This window comes from Platalea leucorodia (assembly GCF_965183815.1).
Source record: "Platalea leucorodia genome assembly, chromosome: 4".
NCBI lineage: Eukaryota > Metazoa > Chordata > Aves > Pelecaniformes > Threskiornithidae > Platalea > Platalea leucorodia.
In genome coordinates, this window is record NC_138826.1 from 76,499,934 (window position 1) to 76,518,187 (window position 18,254).

General features: G+C 36.2%; 1 protein-coding gene across 4 annotated transcripts in view; it reads left to right on the plus strand.

Annotated features, from left to right (window-relative positions):
• Positions 1 to 18,254, plus strand: part of CDK17 (cyclin dependent kinase 17) — a 95,161-nt gene that overhangs the window by 50,221 nt on the left and 26,686 nt on the right. For 3 of the 4 annotated variants that reach the window (XM_082310971.1, XM_082310970.1, XM_082310969.1), the window contains 2 exons: positions 3,402 to 3,566; positions 10,144 to 10,277. In XM_082310971.1, coding sequence (XP_082167097.1) covers positions 3,402 to 3,566; positions 10,144 to 10,277 — 299 coding nt within the window. Of the gene's footprint in view, positions 1 to 413; positions 478 to 3,401; positions 3,567 to 10,143; positions 10,278 to 18,254 lie in introns of those variants that run through there. The other variant, XM_082310972.1, reaches the window with a different exon arrangement.

Below are 18,254 nucleotides of genomic sequence, written 5' to 3' on the forward strand. Positions count from 1 at the left end.
TTATTTCTGTATAATTGGATCTTATTATATTAACCATTTGTCTTTCATTTTTATATACATTTGCTGTTTGCTTATTAATTTTATCTGTGTTTATCCTTATAATTGAGATGAACTTTTGATGTGCTAAGGCATTTTAGGAATTTTGTTTTAAACTGTAAAATATGTGCAAATCTACCAGTGCCATGAGGAGAACAGGTTTTTTTTTTTTAAATAATCATCTCTGTTCATCACACTGTCATGTTAGTAGTGAACGTAAAACTCAATCTCTACTTAGTCATTCAGTGTATTCGTAAACTCTGGCCTTCTTTACACGCTACGCAGTTCATGGAGGTAGATTAATTTTAGCATGAGTAGACAAAAGCCATAACATACAAGGGAAATTATCAACTCTGTGTACGCAGGTATAGTCCACATCTGTGCATACACTCCAGTGTGATTAATGATACTGGAATCATCAGCGACTGCAGATGTATAGAGGTGGGTATGGGCGGCCAGGATGGCTGGGGCGATGTGCCATCGCATTCATGAGCAGAGTTCTGCTTCCAGCTGTATGGCCTCGCCCCTTTCCTGTGCTGCCTTTGGTGCTTCTCTGCCCTTTGCTGAGATGTATCCTGGCATCTTCAGTTTCTCATTAGGATGAGAAAAGTAATGTTTACTTTGATGCAGAATTTGCATTATTGAGACAATAATCTTGCCACGGGAGACAGATTTTCAGTTACCAAGCATCAGGCTGTTTCAGCACTTTGCTCAGGGTTTAAGTTACCCTCCAAAGTGTAAGGCTATTGAGACTAGTGGCAGAGCTAAGAAATATTTGAGTGATTTTTAGTAGCACATTTTCATACTAAGAAAAAAAAAAACCTGAGAACTTTCTTTCTAGGTTTATTATTAGGGCTTTAAAACAAAACAAAAAACTGAGGGACTTTTGCTCTTTTTTCATGAAAATTTAGGTTTAGAAACAATTAAAATTAAGTAGAATTACATACTTAATATCTATTATTTATTGCTTACCTAAGGAATACAAATGAAGCAGTAACTTTAAAATTATGCAAACTAGCCACTAAATCCCACCAAGCGTCATAGTTATAACCCGTAATGACTGTCTCAACAGAACAAACTATGTACTCATCAGGTATTTGGATTTTCAGCGTTACCGTTCATTTGTTCAGCACTGTGTGTAAACTCAGTGTGAGGTTTTTAGTCTAGAAACTAGATCAAATTCAAACCAAAGATTAGTAAGAAAGTTGGAAAGCAGAAAGCAAATTTTAATATATAAAAAGTAAAAGCAGTAGTTTTGCTGTATGTGACCCTGTGTTTCCTGTCATGTGGAAGTTGCAATAGATTCTGTTCAAAATTTGATGAGGAATTTGCTGCCTGCTGCCCTAGGGTAAATCTGTTTATGAAGGCACACAACAAGGAAGCTGATATCACTCTTAAATTAAAAGGGATGATGCAGTGCATTAGAAACAGAAATAAAGATTTGGGACAGAGATGTGCCGAGTTTTGAAGGTGAAGACACTGATCGTACTTCATGAGCATTTACGTGGACATATGGTGTATTTTTCCTCATGTTCACCCACTTTGAAGCTGTGTTTATGAAGGATGCTAATTGAAAGATGCAAGCAGGTTTGTAACAGTGCTGGCATGTCATTTCACATTCTGTTTTCTGCCTGAAGCATTTTTTTTTTGGCTTTTATTTTTTTCCTGCAGCAGCTGAGTTAAAGTGATTTTTTTGTGTTACTGTATTATTCATGTTCATATGCAAAAATTCTTTGCATAATTATTTTTTAAAGTCACGGGGCTGTCCTTGGGTAGTTCTGTCTCTTTGCTTCAGACCAATCATAATAATATATCCAGAATTGTTTTTGTATATGTGGGGAGGGAGGGGGTTCCCTTCAGGATCCTGTTTTCCTTAGGTTATTAGGTATTTGTTGCTGTTGTTTTCCTTCACCATTGAAGTTCTGCTTTCCATAAAATAAGTTCTTTTAGCTATATTATTATTCTTATTTTGGAAGGGAAAGCAAGATTTTGGGGTCCCTGCATGTGAGAATATAAGTCGGGGTGATGAAATAGCATCCCAGACTGCTCCCTGTCCCAGTAGGCGTGAGTGAAGCTCTGAGCAGATCCCGGCTGCGTTACACCCTGGGAGTGGTGGCTCCAGAAACGCCTCAGGAGGTGCCACTCTCCCTCCAGCAGCACTGGCACTGCGGTTGCTCAATGAGCGGCTGCTGCCTTTTCTGTCTTCCAAATAATACCAACCAACACATATCTGTAATGGTAATAAGAATCAAATGATGGAAAAATAAAATTACTTGAATCTAAAGCGTTCTTTGGGCCCATGTTCTAGTCTTTTTCTTAGTGTGGGGAAGGTGCTTGTATGCAGCTGCTGGGTGACTCTCGCCTCTGGGTATGTTTTCTGTAGTAACAGTATTTCTTCTTCAATTTCTTGTATGGATGACTTCAGCAGTGGTTCCGATAAGTCCAGTTTTGTGACAAGCAATGCAAGCTGACTTCTGTTCTCCTTCTTGTTGGGGTAAAAAAGCCTCTGTGAGTTTAGTTAGACTGCTTCCAGTACTCGGCAATCCTTGAGTGTTAGTCCATGTGTGCAGAGTCAGGTTGCTGAGAGAACATGAATGCTTAATTTCTATGCACATTTGTATATCAGATTTTAAAATTCATGATGTTTCATCTTTTTTAGAAAGTGCTTATCAATAATAATAAGTAAAATTTACAGTCCTGGTTTTGAGTCTAAGTACAATGAACCGTTTGAGACACAGTCTAAGACAAAGCCAAATAACTCATTAAATACTTAATTATTCTGATATCCTTTAAGTTAATAACCTTACTTATGGCATGACAGTTCTAGTGGGTATAGACAGGTACGTTTGCTTCTAAAGACTTCCAGTAGTGAGGCTACTAGTGACCCTTAAGAATTTTGAGAGGGAGAGTATTTCCAAAGGCTTGCTGTTGAATTTGCTCATCATGCGAGTGGATCTAACAGCTGGTCTGTTTAAATTATGGTAGAGATGAAACATTGTGCAATAAGACAGATCATTAATTCAGAAGAAAAAAAATTATACTAACATTGAAAGCTACTTTCTGATTTTATTCACTTTTTTAGATTGTATATTCAGGTCCTTTGCTGATCCAGCAGCAGAGTGACAGAATTTAATAAAATGACATTTGGGTAATATTTAATGCCATGTTTTGTATTAATTTGTTAATAGAGAAGTGGCAGTAGTGTGATGGTCTACTGTTAGTATGAGAGAGAATCTTACCAGAGTGGTGATTTCCTGTCTAGTAACTGTTTTTTTCTTTTTTTCTTTTTTTTTTCTCCTTCTGGCATGTTCCTGACACTCCTACTTGCTTGTGGGAATGAATATTTTGATCCTTGTGAATTGTAGAGCCTATTGTGAAGAATGGCAGGCCTCCAACGTCTCACAGCATGCACTCATTTCTCCACCAATACACAGGATCTTTCAAGAAGCCCCCTTTACGGAGACCACATAGCGTCATAGGGGGCAGCCTCGGCTCTTTCATGGCAATGCCCAGAAATGGGAGCAGATTAGGTAATTTACTACATTGTTTGTTTAAGTTCATTTTTTCTGTGAAGAATAATGTCTGTATTGATTCTTAGCAAGAGATACGGTTATTCTAATGCTTTACTAAATCTCTGAGAATGTGGTAGTCTTTTTCTAGGGTTGTTAGAGAAACTTGTTTTTAAGGTACTGACTGTCTTTTAAGATTTTCAGGAAGAAAGCAATTACAAGAAGACACAGAAGTCACCCCTGAATTTTTGACAAGTGGCAAATTTACAAAAGTTACAAAATATTCTTTCTTAATACTTTGCAAGAAACCTGTGTGTTCATCTCAATTAAGCATTGGTGAGAACTACGTTAAATTGAATATGATAAAAATAGAGGATAATCATCCTATATGTGGAATTCAGAAGGAACTGCTGTATTACTTAGATTTTCATTATTATAAGAAAAAAATTGCCTTTTTCCAGTGATAAATTAAGGCCACTCGACTATAATTATCTTTTTGTTGTGGTCGCAAGCTATATTTGTGGTTCTGTGGGGCAAATAACTTAAAAAGTTTTTTTGCTTCTCCTTCAAGTAATTTGTCATGTTGCTGCCTCCAGTCACCATTAATGTTTTACCCTGCTTTTATGTTACTTGAAATTATGCTTAATTAATTGATACTAGAAAATGAGAGCAACTCACAGTTTAATTAGAATTCTATGAATTTTTCAGTCTTCTGCCCTCCTTTATAAGTGTGCGATAAACTGATCTCCTTCAAGATTAAGCTATGAGTCTTCAAGACAGTAGTCAAACAACTTATATCCTCCTCTGCTGTAATATCACTCATCATGTTCAAAGTCTTACCTTTTTTACTGTTTGTGCTACCATTCAAGCTGAAAAAAAGAATTCTGTCCTCTTGAATGGACTTCAGCAGCTGTTATCAGAGAAGAAAACAGGTTTTAGTGTGCACACTTTGACTGCTACATCAATTCCTGATTTCACTCACATCCTATATACTATTTTTTTTTCTTTTTTTTGCCTAGCCAAGCTTTGCTTAAGTTGCCAAGAATCTAACAAGAAGACAAAGTTTTTTTAAAAAAATTGTGAACTTAAAGAAATCCCTGGTTAGGAATATTTAGTCTTTTATGGATTGTTTGTCAAATCAGATGTATATAAACTGTGTACAGGAACAGTATACTTCTGTACTCTTGTTCTTGTGTGCTGCCTTTAAAAAAAATTATAGCATTTTTAAATGTACATTTACCAATAACTCTTCAAAACTTCACTATGAACTTCAAATGAGCTTTGCGAAAGCAAAATTCATAAACAGTTTTTGGTTTTTTGAAATGATTTTCCAGTTTTCTTAAAGCTTTATTTTTCACCTGATAAAAAAAACATTAATATGTAAGTATTGCAGAAGAATGCCATTAGTTTTATTCTTCTCAGGTGATCAAGTTTTATAGACGACCAAGTGTTTAAATACCACTCACAATTTTAATATGTTAGTCTGTAGGAAGTGTTATAATAACATGTTTTAAATAGCCAGAGATTCCTGTAGAATTTGTAGTTTCACTGAAGTAGTATGGAATAGATTTACTGAGGGTACGCACATATATGTTAAACACCTCTTTTTGCTTTGAATGCAATGATGCCGTTAGGGATGCCTTTTTTTTTTCCCTCCTCATTTGATGAAAATTTCTGCTACTTGTACATGTTATCTAGTGGTAGATAACACAAGTACAAGCATATACCAGCATAATTACTAATGCTCTCTCTGCTCCTTCTTCACATCTTTCCTCCTTTTGTTCCTGCCATATGAGAATGATTATTACTCAGCAGGGTATTGAGGTTTTCTCTGTTGGGATAATGACATCAGAAATTAAATGGTCAAATATTCCACACTACATGAGACTTTTTTTTTGCTTTGCTTTCTTCATTCATCCTCTTTTCTTACCACTTTTTCCTCTGTTCCAGTGGTGAAAAAATGCTATCAGAGAGATATCCTTGAAATATCACAAAATAATGACAGTTAAAGGATGGTTATTTGGTTAAAAAACAGATTAAAATAAGACCTGCCACAGGTGCATCTTCACGCTGCTTGCTTTTGAATGAGATTAACAATTTAAAAAATTGGTTGAGAAGCCCAGGAGGGTTTTGGAGTTTTGTTTGTTTTCTGAGCACTGAACATGGGTTCCTGCTGTTGTAGTAACGTGTAAAATCCCAAAATATTTTTAAAAGAATTTCTACTTGGAAACATCTCTGTTAGCTTTAGGTTTTGTGAATTTTTTTGTAAAGACAAAAATTTTGAACTGATCTCTAAAAAGTGTGCCTTTGTTTAAAATTTTGTAGTCATTTTTAATGTAGTATTCAGTTATCATGATGATTATAAATAACGCAGATGACTGTCAGGCCAAATTGTGAATCAGCCATGCCACTGATGCAGATGAAGGTCTAGCTGAGGTTTTTTTAGTTCACGTATAGCTATACAGCTTCTGAAGTCTTGCACCTCCAGAAACATTTAGCCACTGCAGTCCATGAGGGAGCCAGAGCTAATAAATCCTTTTTGGACCTGACCTGGCTGAATGCAGAGCCAACTTAGTTGTCCTTGTTCCGTATTTATATTGCTGGGAATACTGGAGAGGCGCTTGGAATATGCAAAGCCAGCACAGAGCTGAAGCTAAGCCTCCTGGTGAACCTCTGTAGCAGCCAGGGTAGAGTTGATCCCTGCTTTTGCCAGTTGTGTTGATACAGTTATGGAGAGGCTTTGTTTCTTTGTCATAAATATTGGAATTGAAAGGAATGATGTTTCCACACAGCTTTCATAGATTGGTAATGTTAACAGCAAAGGCAATTTCTCAATATTGCCTTCCTCAATTTGGATCATTACTAGTGAAACTAATCATAAAATTTAGCCACTTTATTGAAAAGTAAGCTTTGGAAAAGTGCGCCTTGGAAGGAATCCAATATGCCAGTCACGTGATCATTTTTGTAATAATTTGAAATAAGATGGAAAGATCATGCAGTCTGACGCACAACTGACTAATTAGTGGATATTATTTTAGCTCACTTGGAGGAGTTCTTATTTGCTGTACTGTAGATTCCTTGTATGAATTTCTTCTGTGGTGCATTCCCCACAGCTGAAACGAGGATAGCCTTTTCTTTTTCCATAGTTTTCCTGTTATATTGTAGTCATCTTCAGCTTTTCATTACATGGCCATACTGGATATTTAATTAGATAGGTAGAGTATGTTAAAATAATCATCTGTGTAAGAGAATGGCTTGGGTATTCAGTGAAAGCAATTCAATAAATTATTGAACTATTAAAACCTCTGAAGACCATGCAAGCTGGCTTTGGTGCAGGTGAACTTGCCTATAGAAAAGCCTAGTGAAATTAAGGAAGTATTTGCATGATTTTCATCATTGCTTAATCAAGTATTATCATCATGCACCTGTGTAAAATGATTAAAATGACTAGGTTAATGCCTTGTTCCTGGGTTTGTGCTATTAAAATAATGAACATAAGGCTCTACTAATGCCTTTTTAATTGAATAAAATAAAAGGACACATTTATATTAGATGATAACACAGTCAAGGTATTTTTAAAAAGCTTAGAAGTATCCCTATTTAGAATATAATTAAAACATCCGCAAACCCTTACGGATAGGAGCTGTTGGGTATTTAGCCCATCAGAAATTCAAGCATGTGCTTAATGATAGATTTTTGGATGCTACAGCCAGTATCCTGCTTAAAACCTTTTGGTTTTGGGTATGTAGCTTATGCAGACTTAACAGAATTAATCACATCAATATTCAAAATAGATTGACCATCATCTTATTTAAGTCGGAAATACTACATTTTTAGACTTGAGTGGTACAGACCCACTTTGTCTTCTCATTCCTGATTTGTAAAGAGCAGAATCTCTTTGCAGCTATGTTATCTGCCCCAAATGTATGGGTTTGTGTTACTAGTTCTTGAAATATTCCTTAGTTGTGTATTATTGCATAGTTGGTCTTTTCAGTAGAAGAATTATCTTTGTCAGCTAGGATGCTCTTTGTAGTTCCGAGTGTGGCATTTTGAAGTGTCATTTTTTTACAGTCACTTCATAATACGTATGCTTTTGTGAGTTGAATACGGTGTATTTTAAGATAAAAAGTATGACAGTATCAATCCCATGATCACTTTAATAAATGTCAATCTTTTTTAAAAAGAAATGATGTAATTGCTCCATGGCTTAGAATACAATAGTTCTTTAATTTCATCAGTCTTATTTTGTGAGGTTGCCCAGATAACTGTCTCTTGTCTAGCTTCTCTAAAGAAAATAGACTTTGGGGCTCAGTCAATGGACTTGTACTAATATGAGAATAAATAAATTGGGGAACAAGTATCAATAGCTGTTACACTTAATTTTACAGACAGAATCTTGAGAGCTGTAATTGCTAAAATGGATTACATGACCTCTCAGAAAAGTGTTTTAGAAGAGAATCTTTACTGAAGAACTGATACGGTGAATGTGCTGTTTACCAGATACAACAATGGTGGCATAACAGCTTTGCTGCAAATAGTGTTTTCAGTAATGCTTTTATATTACTAAAAATAATTTCCTGCAGTTTGTTAGAGATTTTTAAAAAGACAGCTATAAGTCACTACAGAGAATAAGAGAGACTTGACAAAAAGGAGTCACATTTTGTCTGCTTAGCTTAAGGCTGATCTTTAGGGACTACTTTCTGAAAATCTTTTCCTCTGGTTCAAACTACAATGTCTTTAGAAGCACTGATGAGTATTTACCTTGTTTGAAACCAGAAGATTGCTTCTTATTATGCAAGGAGTGCAGCATATTTTTTTCTCGTTCAGTCCAAGTCTGAGCACAGCTTGCAGGGAAAATTCTGATGCAATGTGGATTTTTAATCTAAATGCAATTTAGATCTGCATTGCTGCTGGAAAATTTCCTTTATGCATGAGATGCATGCTTACTTTGTGCGTTTAATTAAAGTACTTTGAGTTAAAATATGTACTGTCAGTGCCTTAAGAGTTAATCTTTTTCTGTCCATTCTGTTTTCTGTAAAAGGAAATTCTTTGTACTGAGGAGGAATTTGATCCTTTGAAGTCTGCATGATTCTATGTGAGCCAAACTAGACAAACATTTTAGAAGATGTGTTGATACCCAAACATTGGCCTAAAGGCTTTATTTATAGAAAATCCAGCTTTCTTGCTTGTTGATAGTGATAAAACTTGTATGTTCTCTTTTGGTTTTTTATTGCTGTAATGCTGTGCAAATGCTAAATATTTTCAGGTCTGTTGGTGGTAAGGCTGAATTGAGTTCTGTGAGTTTTGCTAATATTAGCATTTTTTAGGGGTAGAGTTCTGAGATTTTTAGTTGTTCCTCAGGTTCTCTTTTACCCTGTACAAGATCATACTTAATACCAAGAATCAGGAGAGGGCAGGGAAATTGGTGTCTTTTGAAACACCTCCTTTATATGTGTAAGTATTTAATCTCTATAGTAATTTGGAGTTCAAATATTTCAGAGGTGATGAGGGAGCATTACTCATAGTGAATGGCTTGTATGACCAATTTCCCATTTTGTGTCCTTCTGCAAGTCATTTGGCTCTGTATGCTGATAATGACACCACCTTGATCTTCTCTTCATTCATTACAGTATTTGTCCTCCAAAGTCTGGAAGATCCTGTGGTGCTTAAAAGTAATCATAGAATCATAGAATGGCTTGGGCTGGAAGGGACCTTAAAGATCATTTAACTCCAGCCCCCCTGCCATGGGCAGGGGTGCCACCCACTAGACCAGGTTGCTCAGGACCCTGTCCAACCTGGCCTTATGTATATGTAGATGTAATGTATGTGTATATACATAATATACATAAACTCTTGTGTGTGGATGAATCTACAGGATTGTGTTAAAAGTACCAGTTCCAGTTGACTTGAAGATCCTGCAACATCACATAACTCAGGCAGTCTGTTACCTAAATTCCTCCATAAGGTCACAAATTTCACTTAATTGCTCCTGAATATCAGGTCCTCTGCTGAATCCATTTGTGTGTCGTAGGCCACTGTTTAGATGATCAGAATACATCCCCTTCCTCCGCATGTGCACACCAGTGGTTTTTATATCCAAAGTTTCCATATTTGGCATTCCTGAAAATAATGCTTATACCTTTCAGGTTTTTATAAGCTTTCTGAAGGTACATTTAGGTGGCTAACATCAGGTAGTCTGATTTGAAAATCTTAAATATTCTCAGTAATGTTTTATATCCAAGAGCAGCAAAAAGAGAAGAGGTATTGAAGGGGTTTGGGAACTGAAGCCGTGAAGGGAAGGTGGCTTATAGGAATTAAAATTGGGATTGGACTGTCCATCTTTTGTTTTGGAAAATTGAGTTCTGCAAACCAAATAAGAAAAATAAGGATAAAGTTTGTGTAGAAGGCCTATAAAGTAATCCTGTTCACTTTGTGATTTCTGAGCCAATAAAAAGTATATCAAAACTACCATGACTGTGATGAGTCTTTGCCATAAAACCCAACGCATGGTAATGATACAGTTGTTTCTCATCTGTACAAGAGAGAAGTTTGATGGAATACTGATTAACTGTTTTCAATTTTTTGGATTATTTTTAAGATATTGTTCATGAAAACCTGAAAATGGGGTCAGATGGTGAAAGCGACCAAGCTTCTGGAACGTCGTCTGATGAAGTTCAGTCTCCCACAGGTGTTTGTCTCAGAAACCGGATACACAGACGAATCTCAATGGAGGTAATTTACTTTTCATGTAACGATCATTTAAATTGACAAGAGAGTTGAGGGTTCCTTTAATTGTCCGTTATAACTGGTGATCTTCTCAATTAACTGTAGCTGTTCTGACATATATTTTGTGCAGAGAGCATTATTTTAATATTACTTTAATTTCTGTCTCCATTTGTCACACATAAATCAGGTGGTTATCTTGCATTGTTTGTGAGCTGTTAATTTTTAAAATTAAATATGTTTTGAAACTTGGACTTTTGGGAAGAATTTAAGTGTAGCACTAGAATATGTAGCATTAGAATATCTTTCCGTCACATTCTGTGCAATTCACTGAGTATATTCAATAAGATACAATGTTTAGACATTTTTTACTTAAGATTGTTTTCTAACCTTTGTAAAACTAATGCTACAGCAGCGATGGTCCTGACTGCTTCAGCCTTTCCTTCTCTTCCTGTTTTTTAATGAACGGAACTTTACAGGATGGTAAACAAAAGGAGGAAAAGTACCTTATGAATAACTGTGAACATAATTTCCTTTATTTATGAGCCTCATTATGAATACTAGCCACCCTTGTGCTTGCTTTGTTGTCATTTCCCTTGGCGAAGAAAAATAGAACACTTCCCTGTTTCTTGAGTGTATAAAAGTTACAATTATAATGATGCCTTTGTTATAGAAGCATGTAAAATTTTGTAGTTGGTGCTTTATAGCATACATACCAGTATGCGTAGTTTGTAAGATTTTAAATCTTCATTCAAAGCCTGATATGGAATACAGGACTGGGGAAACAGATCTGGATAAGTTACAGTAGGGTGTACGTGCCAAAAATTTTTTATTTGTGAGGCGTTTTGTTATACTTGGAATTCCAAGACTCCAAGCATATAATGCTGGTATGATTCCAAGAACTTGTGAATTAGCTGTATTAATTATTTATATAATTTCTAGCACCTAGGGGGTTTTGTCTTCAAATTCCTAAATCTGTATGTTAATCTCAGGTTTGATCTAAAGAGTGTTAAAGTTGGACCATTTACTTGGGAGAACTAAGGTGGGTCTATTGATTTATGCAAGATGCTTAAATTAAGAAAAAAAAAAGTCATTGTGAAAACTTGCACATCAGAATGTATGCTGGAGAAACTAAAAAATCAAGGAAATTATTTAGAAGGATTATTTACTTTTTGCTCATTGTCTGTTTCCTCGGCATTTCGAAATGCACATTTAGAACAGGAAAGAAATAAGGAAATTAATGATACATAATGAAATTAACAAACTGAAATGGAAATGTGTCAAGTCTTCCAGAGAGGGCTAAGAACCATTAAAGGATTCCCTTTTAGATTAGGATTCAAGAAACTCTAAAGGAAAACTCAGGAATAGTCATTAAAGTTCAGGAAATTGCTGTGTAATTTTTTCAGAAGGTGTCAAATAAAAGCATCTTTTCATTGGCCTCTTTAATTGTGAAACAGTTCTAATATTACTGTTTAAGAGGCTTTGGGAGGCTTTTATTTCAGTTTTGTTTATCCAGTGCTAATTTTCTCATTTTTCTCCAACTTCCAAGTGCTTGTTTCTGATTGTTGACATTATTTCTTCATTGACTGGCTCAGTCAATGAGAGCACTAATTTTTTGGCAGCTATTTTTGTATATTCTGTGAGAATTGTAACATTTCCCCCAAATCACTTCAGTATTGATATGATGACTTTTCAAATAAGGTTTAAAGCTAATGTCTAGAACACTCTCACTTCTGAATTTTAAGAATGCTGTCATTGATAGATATTTTTGGTTGACTTAAGTTTACTTAGAAGTGCTTTGTAGCATACTAGATGGGGTTTTTACCTGTTTGTGCATGCCAGAGGCAAAAAAACTGTTAACAATCTTTGTAGCTTTGTGCAAAATACCTTTCTAATCATAATCTTTTCAGTTGACTTTCTCATTTCCTAAGTGAAAAGGCCTTAAGTGATTACATCGTCTGCCTGTCTTTCTGTCCTCCTGTTTTTCCTGTGGGTCATTTTCTGTCAGTTTACACAGATGGATAGAAATCTTAGATGCTAATTTTCTATTAATTTCTGTGAAAAAAGCTCTGCATGGGAAGAGATTGCTAATGCATCCACTGCTAGGAAAGATGCAGCCGTTATTTAACACCACTGTTTCCACATATGAGTTGAGTCTCGAGATGTACATCCATAGAAAAACAGGTTTTACTGTTTTTTCTGTTCATGGAGTGGGATTTCTTGCTTCCTTGGCCTTTGAGGGAACCAAATAAAGGTTTCCTCTTGTACCAAATCTTGCCTGCATGCCTTGGGTGATTTGTGCCATGGAGCTGGCTGGTTCAATAGTAGTAATTTGATTATATAAAGAGAAAGAAGCAATCTTCAGTTTTATTTTGCTGGTTTCTGGGGATCTGTCATCTCTAGACATCATTGGGTAGCCTGAGGCCATATTCCCTTTGTAGTCATTTAGGATGAGTTACAGCTGTATGCTATACATGCAGGTTGGAGTAAATTAGTATGTGTGTGATAGTATGTTTTTGCTGTAGTCTGCTGAAGTCGTTAGTCACACTTGAAATCCATTGTAGAATGAATTTGGTTAAATATACAAAGTTGGATAAACTCAATAAACCAATATTCCTCGTTCCTCTGCTTTAAGACGAATGTGCCTGTCTTATATCATTAGTTGTGTTTAGTTTGGCCAATATGCACTGTATTTGTAATATTTTTGTACATAATTTCTTGTTTATATGTTTGATTCTCTTTGCTGAATTGACAGGAAATCCTGATTTGGTTTGAAGGTAACTAATCAGGTAAAGCTGAATCTCTGGAACAGTCCTTTTTACTTGTAAGAACTTTGTATATATAACCAAATTTTTCATGCTCAGCTTGAACTTCCTCTAGAATTCTGAAAATTAGCAGCCCATCAAAAAAACCAACCATTTTTTTTAAAATGCTTGCTAAAAACATGCATGCTGCAAACAAAGTGCTAATTACCAATACTGAGTATTAGTATTCCTGGGATGTTTTGTACCTTAGAATACTCATTTTGATCCTTAGGGTCCATCCCCACTGCAGTGAATCATATAATAAAGCTGCTTTCTCTGTTATTGTTAAATAATTCAGAGCTACAAATAAAATTGTAACATTGTCGAAGAGCGAACAGATTCTCTTTTCCAGAGGGTATGAAAGATTTTGTTGAGAAAGAAAACTTGATCTTTCTAAAATTTTCATATAGAGATATCCTGGAAGATAGAAAAGTGCAAAATAGACAATGGAGATGCCACTAGAAAATGTGTTTGTTGTAGCAGAATCTCCATAGCAATAGAAAGCTGACATTTCATAACCTTAAGTTGACCTGGTTTAAATAGGAAATCATTATACTCCAATGCAACCTAAATATGAAGCATTTTAGATATGAAGTGGTGATACTGCAATGAGAAAGAATCCTGCTCCGCAGTGAAAAATCTGCTGGGGTGAAAACTTTCCATCCACAGTAGCAGCTATGGAGATAACCAGCTTCCAATCTGTCATCTCCCCCAAATGACATAAAATTTAGGCCAGCATGACTGTTACAGACAGCGAGATGATATGCATTTTACTTCTGAATTTGACAGCACTGCAGTTATGGGACTGGATTTTTTTTTTTTTTTTTTTAAACGATTGTTCATTGTTATCGTGTGCTTAGAAAACAAAGAGAACATACCAGAATCTCATTGTGTTGCCTAGATAACCTTTATTTTGCCTGTAATCCGCAGGCTTCTAATGGTCCATAAAGCAGTCACTTTTTTTTTTTTTTTTTTCTTTTCCTTCCCCTCATTCAGGAACCGTGCTGACAGTAGGTGTGAACATCTATTGTGTGAGGAATTTGGCTTCCAACAGCTGTTAGGTTTCAATTAAAATGTCTACCAATCTAATGCTAATATTAATGATTACTTAGTAAATCAGTAAAACTGTTTATCAGAACAAATGTATGGAATCATTTTTTTCAAGTGCCAGAAGCAATACAGCCGAAGAATGAATACATGTGTGTCTGTATTTTAGCTGTAGGTGTTTTCATCATGTAATGAGAAACACTTCTCCAGATCATGGAGTTACAGCTTAAAGCATTTTCACTTTGATTTGCAGGAAAAGAAGACATGGGCAATAATGCATTAATACAGATTCATGTTTCAAGCCATAAGTGTTCACTAGGGGCCCTGTGCCCATGCACTGGATAGTGAATGCTTTATTAAGAACTGTGGTGGATAAAAAATAGGGAGATACCGTCTGTGCAAATTGAAACATCTGTTTCCCTTTCCCAGAAGTCCAAGGTCTGTAAGCTGTCTTCATATGTGAACTGGCGGAGGGCCATAACCCACTGTTCACCCGCCTGTTTCCCAGATATTTTATCCTGAGAAACAGTTCTTACCCGTCCAACTGTCACATTAGTGACAGGAGCGTGTTCCAGATCAGGCTGCTCCTGCCACGCTGCTGTAGGGTATAATTCTCCCTGGGCAGATTAGCTGCAGGGTTAGTGCTTTTAGCTGAACAGAGAGAAATGCAAGGGCTATGAAAGGATCCTGTACTCATGTGTGCATTGTACTGGTCACCTTCCGAAGGAAAGAACAGAGATGAGAAATAAGGTTTTGGTGAGCTCCACCCTTTACCAGGGGCGTGACTGCTTCAGGGGTCTTGACACAGCTCAAGTAAATCAATCTGTTGTTGGTCCAGCTGGACAAGCGTACCTTCTCCAGAGAAAAACCCACAAAATGAATTGATGTTTCAACTGACGTAGTGCTAAGATTTTCTGTTTGTAGGCTTCAGAATAGAATGTGGTTTGTACGTCCCCATTCACATGTGCAAATAGAGCACTCTTGGCTCCATTAAATTGTTTAAATTCTTTAACAGCAGACTGGATGGTAGTACTGATCCAGGCTGTCGGTCAGAGGCGGTGCAGTATTTTCTCCTGTCGTTAGTTTTGGAGGCAGGAAGCACTGTGTCAAAGACAGCCTGAACTTTCAGTCCTACACCTCTTGCCACTCAAGAGGCTCCTTAGGATCCCCAGCAGGCGTTACTACACAGTGCCTTCTCTGAGCAAAGGTTCTTCCTTTGCCCTTCCTTCTGTGCTTGGCAGCCGTATGTGTAACTCTTTCTGCCTTATTTACTGGATGTTGTCTAATTTCCTTCTCTGCACCTCCTGAGAATGCGTAGCTTTTCTTCTGATCATCTCTTCTGTGAATCTAAGCATGTGGTCACCTAGCAGAAGATTTCAGTATTCAACAGAAAAAAATTGAAGCTGAATACAATCAAGACTTTTTGATTTTCAGTGGTCGCTGTAGTATCTCCCTTCAGTCATGCTTGGCAGCTGTCTCAACCTTTTGCAAGGTTACACTAGAAAAGATGCTATTATTTTTGTAGATGACTGCTTTCAAGTTCACAGGAAGCTTGACGTTTTCAAAATCCCTCTTCTAAAAACACAAGTGTGCATTCTAAATTGCTGGTATGGTTTTGATGAAACTGGTGGACCTCCTTTTGATCTATTTGCTTAGCAGACTTTCATTTCTTCTACAGAAGAAAACTGACGCTGCAACAAGAAAAATAATTTCAGCTTGGATAACAGACAGACTTCTTTAACCTGCCTTTTACTAGATTTTCGAGGGGTAACTGTTATCAGCAATTGATGCATTTGCCCTTCTGTAAGTAACCTTTGTAATCCTGATGCTGAAGTTCTTGCATTCCACTTGCTAATGCTACTTCCCTTAGAAAAGTTACGGCAGTAGGCAGTACCCTTTCTATATGGATGCAATAGCTGCTTTTTTGGTTTTGCCTTCTCATAACTTGATTTTCCTTTTAAGTTCCACTTAAGAGTAGTCTGCTATCATATTGGATGTGTTCAGTCATCTAGAAAACACATGTCTAGTAATTACTGGAATGCAGCAGATGAGAAGTCAGTATCTGGATGCAGGTTCACACCCTGCACTCCAGCCTCACTGTCCTGTCCAGGAAGGTCAGATTTCCAGTTTCCATATTCAAGAAGTTGGTTTATTTTGAATTAGCCAGTTTCTTCATAGGACTTTTCCTCTGGTAGTTGCAGCTTTGTGTTGATGGGAATGTTTCGTGTTAGTAACTAACATTACAGAGAGCTGTTCTAAGGGTCCAAGCTTGCATTTTTGCAATGATACGTTCTGTTTTGTTTCTCATGGTATTTTTTCCAGTTGTCTTCCCCTCCACCTCATTCTTATTGTAAACTGATCAACTTAACGTTACCTTCTCCTTTTGGGCAGTTTCTCCTACTACTCTGTTACAGAAGCTGATGAAAACATAAAGAAATCTATGTTTAAAAATCAGGAAGGTGTAGTAGTAAATGAGGCAGAGCTTGCTTTATTAGCATCTGTTACTGCCCGGCACCTACCACTGAGTCAAACCCCATCAAACCCCGGATTTCAGCAGGGTTTGTTAAGAGGCTAATGCCACAGAGTGGTATCTTATTAGGTGATAATTTAGCCAGACAAACAAAATCAGATGTGATCTTTTTATGGTTATTATTATTTTTCTTATTCTTCCTTACAAGCTCTCTGAGATGCAATAAAATAATAACAACCCAAAACAAACGACCCAAGAAGAATTTTGAAGTATTTCTGGCATAATTTGTCACAAATTTCCTGTGTACGTACACACTTGATGAAAAGAAAGTAATATCTCACATTTGAGTTTAATTTTTCCTTTCTCAGATTTTTCAAAACTGGTTTTATGTGTCACATATTTGTTTTGGTTTGGTTTGGTTTCATTGGTTGTGAATAGAAGCTCCTGGAATGCGGTTTCTGAATACTGTATTTGTGCTGAACAGTTTCAGCCTTTCACCTTAAAACCGCTTAGAGATATGAGGTAAATAAAAAACTGACTGGGTTTTTTTTGAAAAAAGAATGAAAGACCAGTTTTTATTCAGCTAGTCAGTAGTCTAAACAGCATATCCATGGAATTAAAATTCTTGTTTAAAGTATTTTGAAGAAGAAATTGTGCAGAATTCGTATTTTTTACTGCTTACATGAAAAAATCCTGTCTGTTGACCTGTAATTCTAATTTTGTGGGTTCAAAAGTACTAGTTGTTACAAATATTACTGAAAAGAGAGAAGATTTCATAAGTTTTTAATTGTGCTAAAGTAAATAAAAGCAAAGGTATCTGCTTGCAATTCTGGTTTCTGGGCTTTTAAGAAAATTACTATATATTTTTATTTGAGTGGCCATAGCTACTGTAGATATTGGTGATAACTTTCTTGAACTCCTGTCAGTGAAGTCCTTGCTTTGTTGATTGATGATAGTAGATGTGCTGGGAAAATGTGACTCCTAGTCCCAAAATAGAGACTAGACCTTAGAATTCTTAATAATATCAATATTTCACTAATTGCACTTGGCTCCTCAGCTTTTCCTAGCATCTCAACATCAAATCTGACAAACTATGTTTATGTTGAGGAGGGGGCAGAGAACATGGAATATCTGTGGTCGTTGGTGTTTCTCCTGGGTCTGAAACAGCCTGTGGACTCAATCTCATGATAAAATCCCTGAAAATATTGTGTGTACTTGATTTGATTAGCATATTGATTTAATTGATGAATTAATTCCATGTCTTGGGTTATTTCTGTCCCAAATATAAAAAGCCACTTGATTCAATGCTCAAAATTGATGTTTTCTTGAACTGTGTTGCGTTTCAATAGACTGGCTGAAAACCAGCATGGATTTATGGAGTGAGAGGTAACAGTGATCCTTTGTAGATGAGTCTTAAGATTATATTCTCATTACTACTTTTAGAAGAAGAGGTTCTTTGAAGACCCTCTCTTCAAGTTTACCCGAATAATAATTGATTCATTGTGATTTAATGTTTTCAGTAAAATAATAACAACAACAACATTCCAAGTATTAAGGAAAAATGTAGTATTCAGGTATAAACTATTCTGCAGAAGGCAGAAAAGAATGCACTTTCTGCATCACAATGAAATTATAGTTACACATGTTAGTTGAGTAGAGGGATGA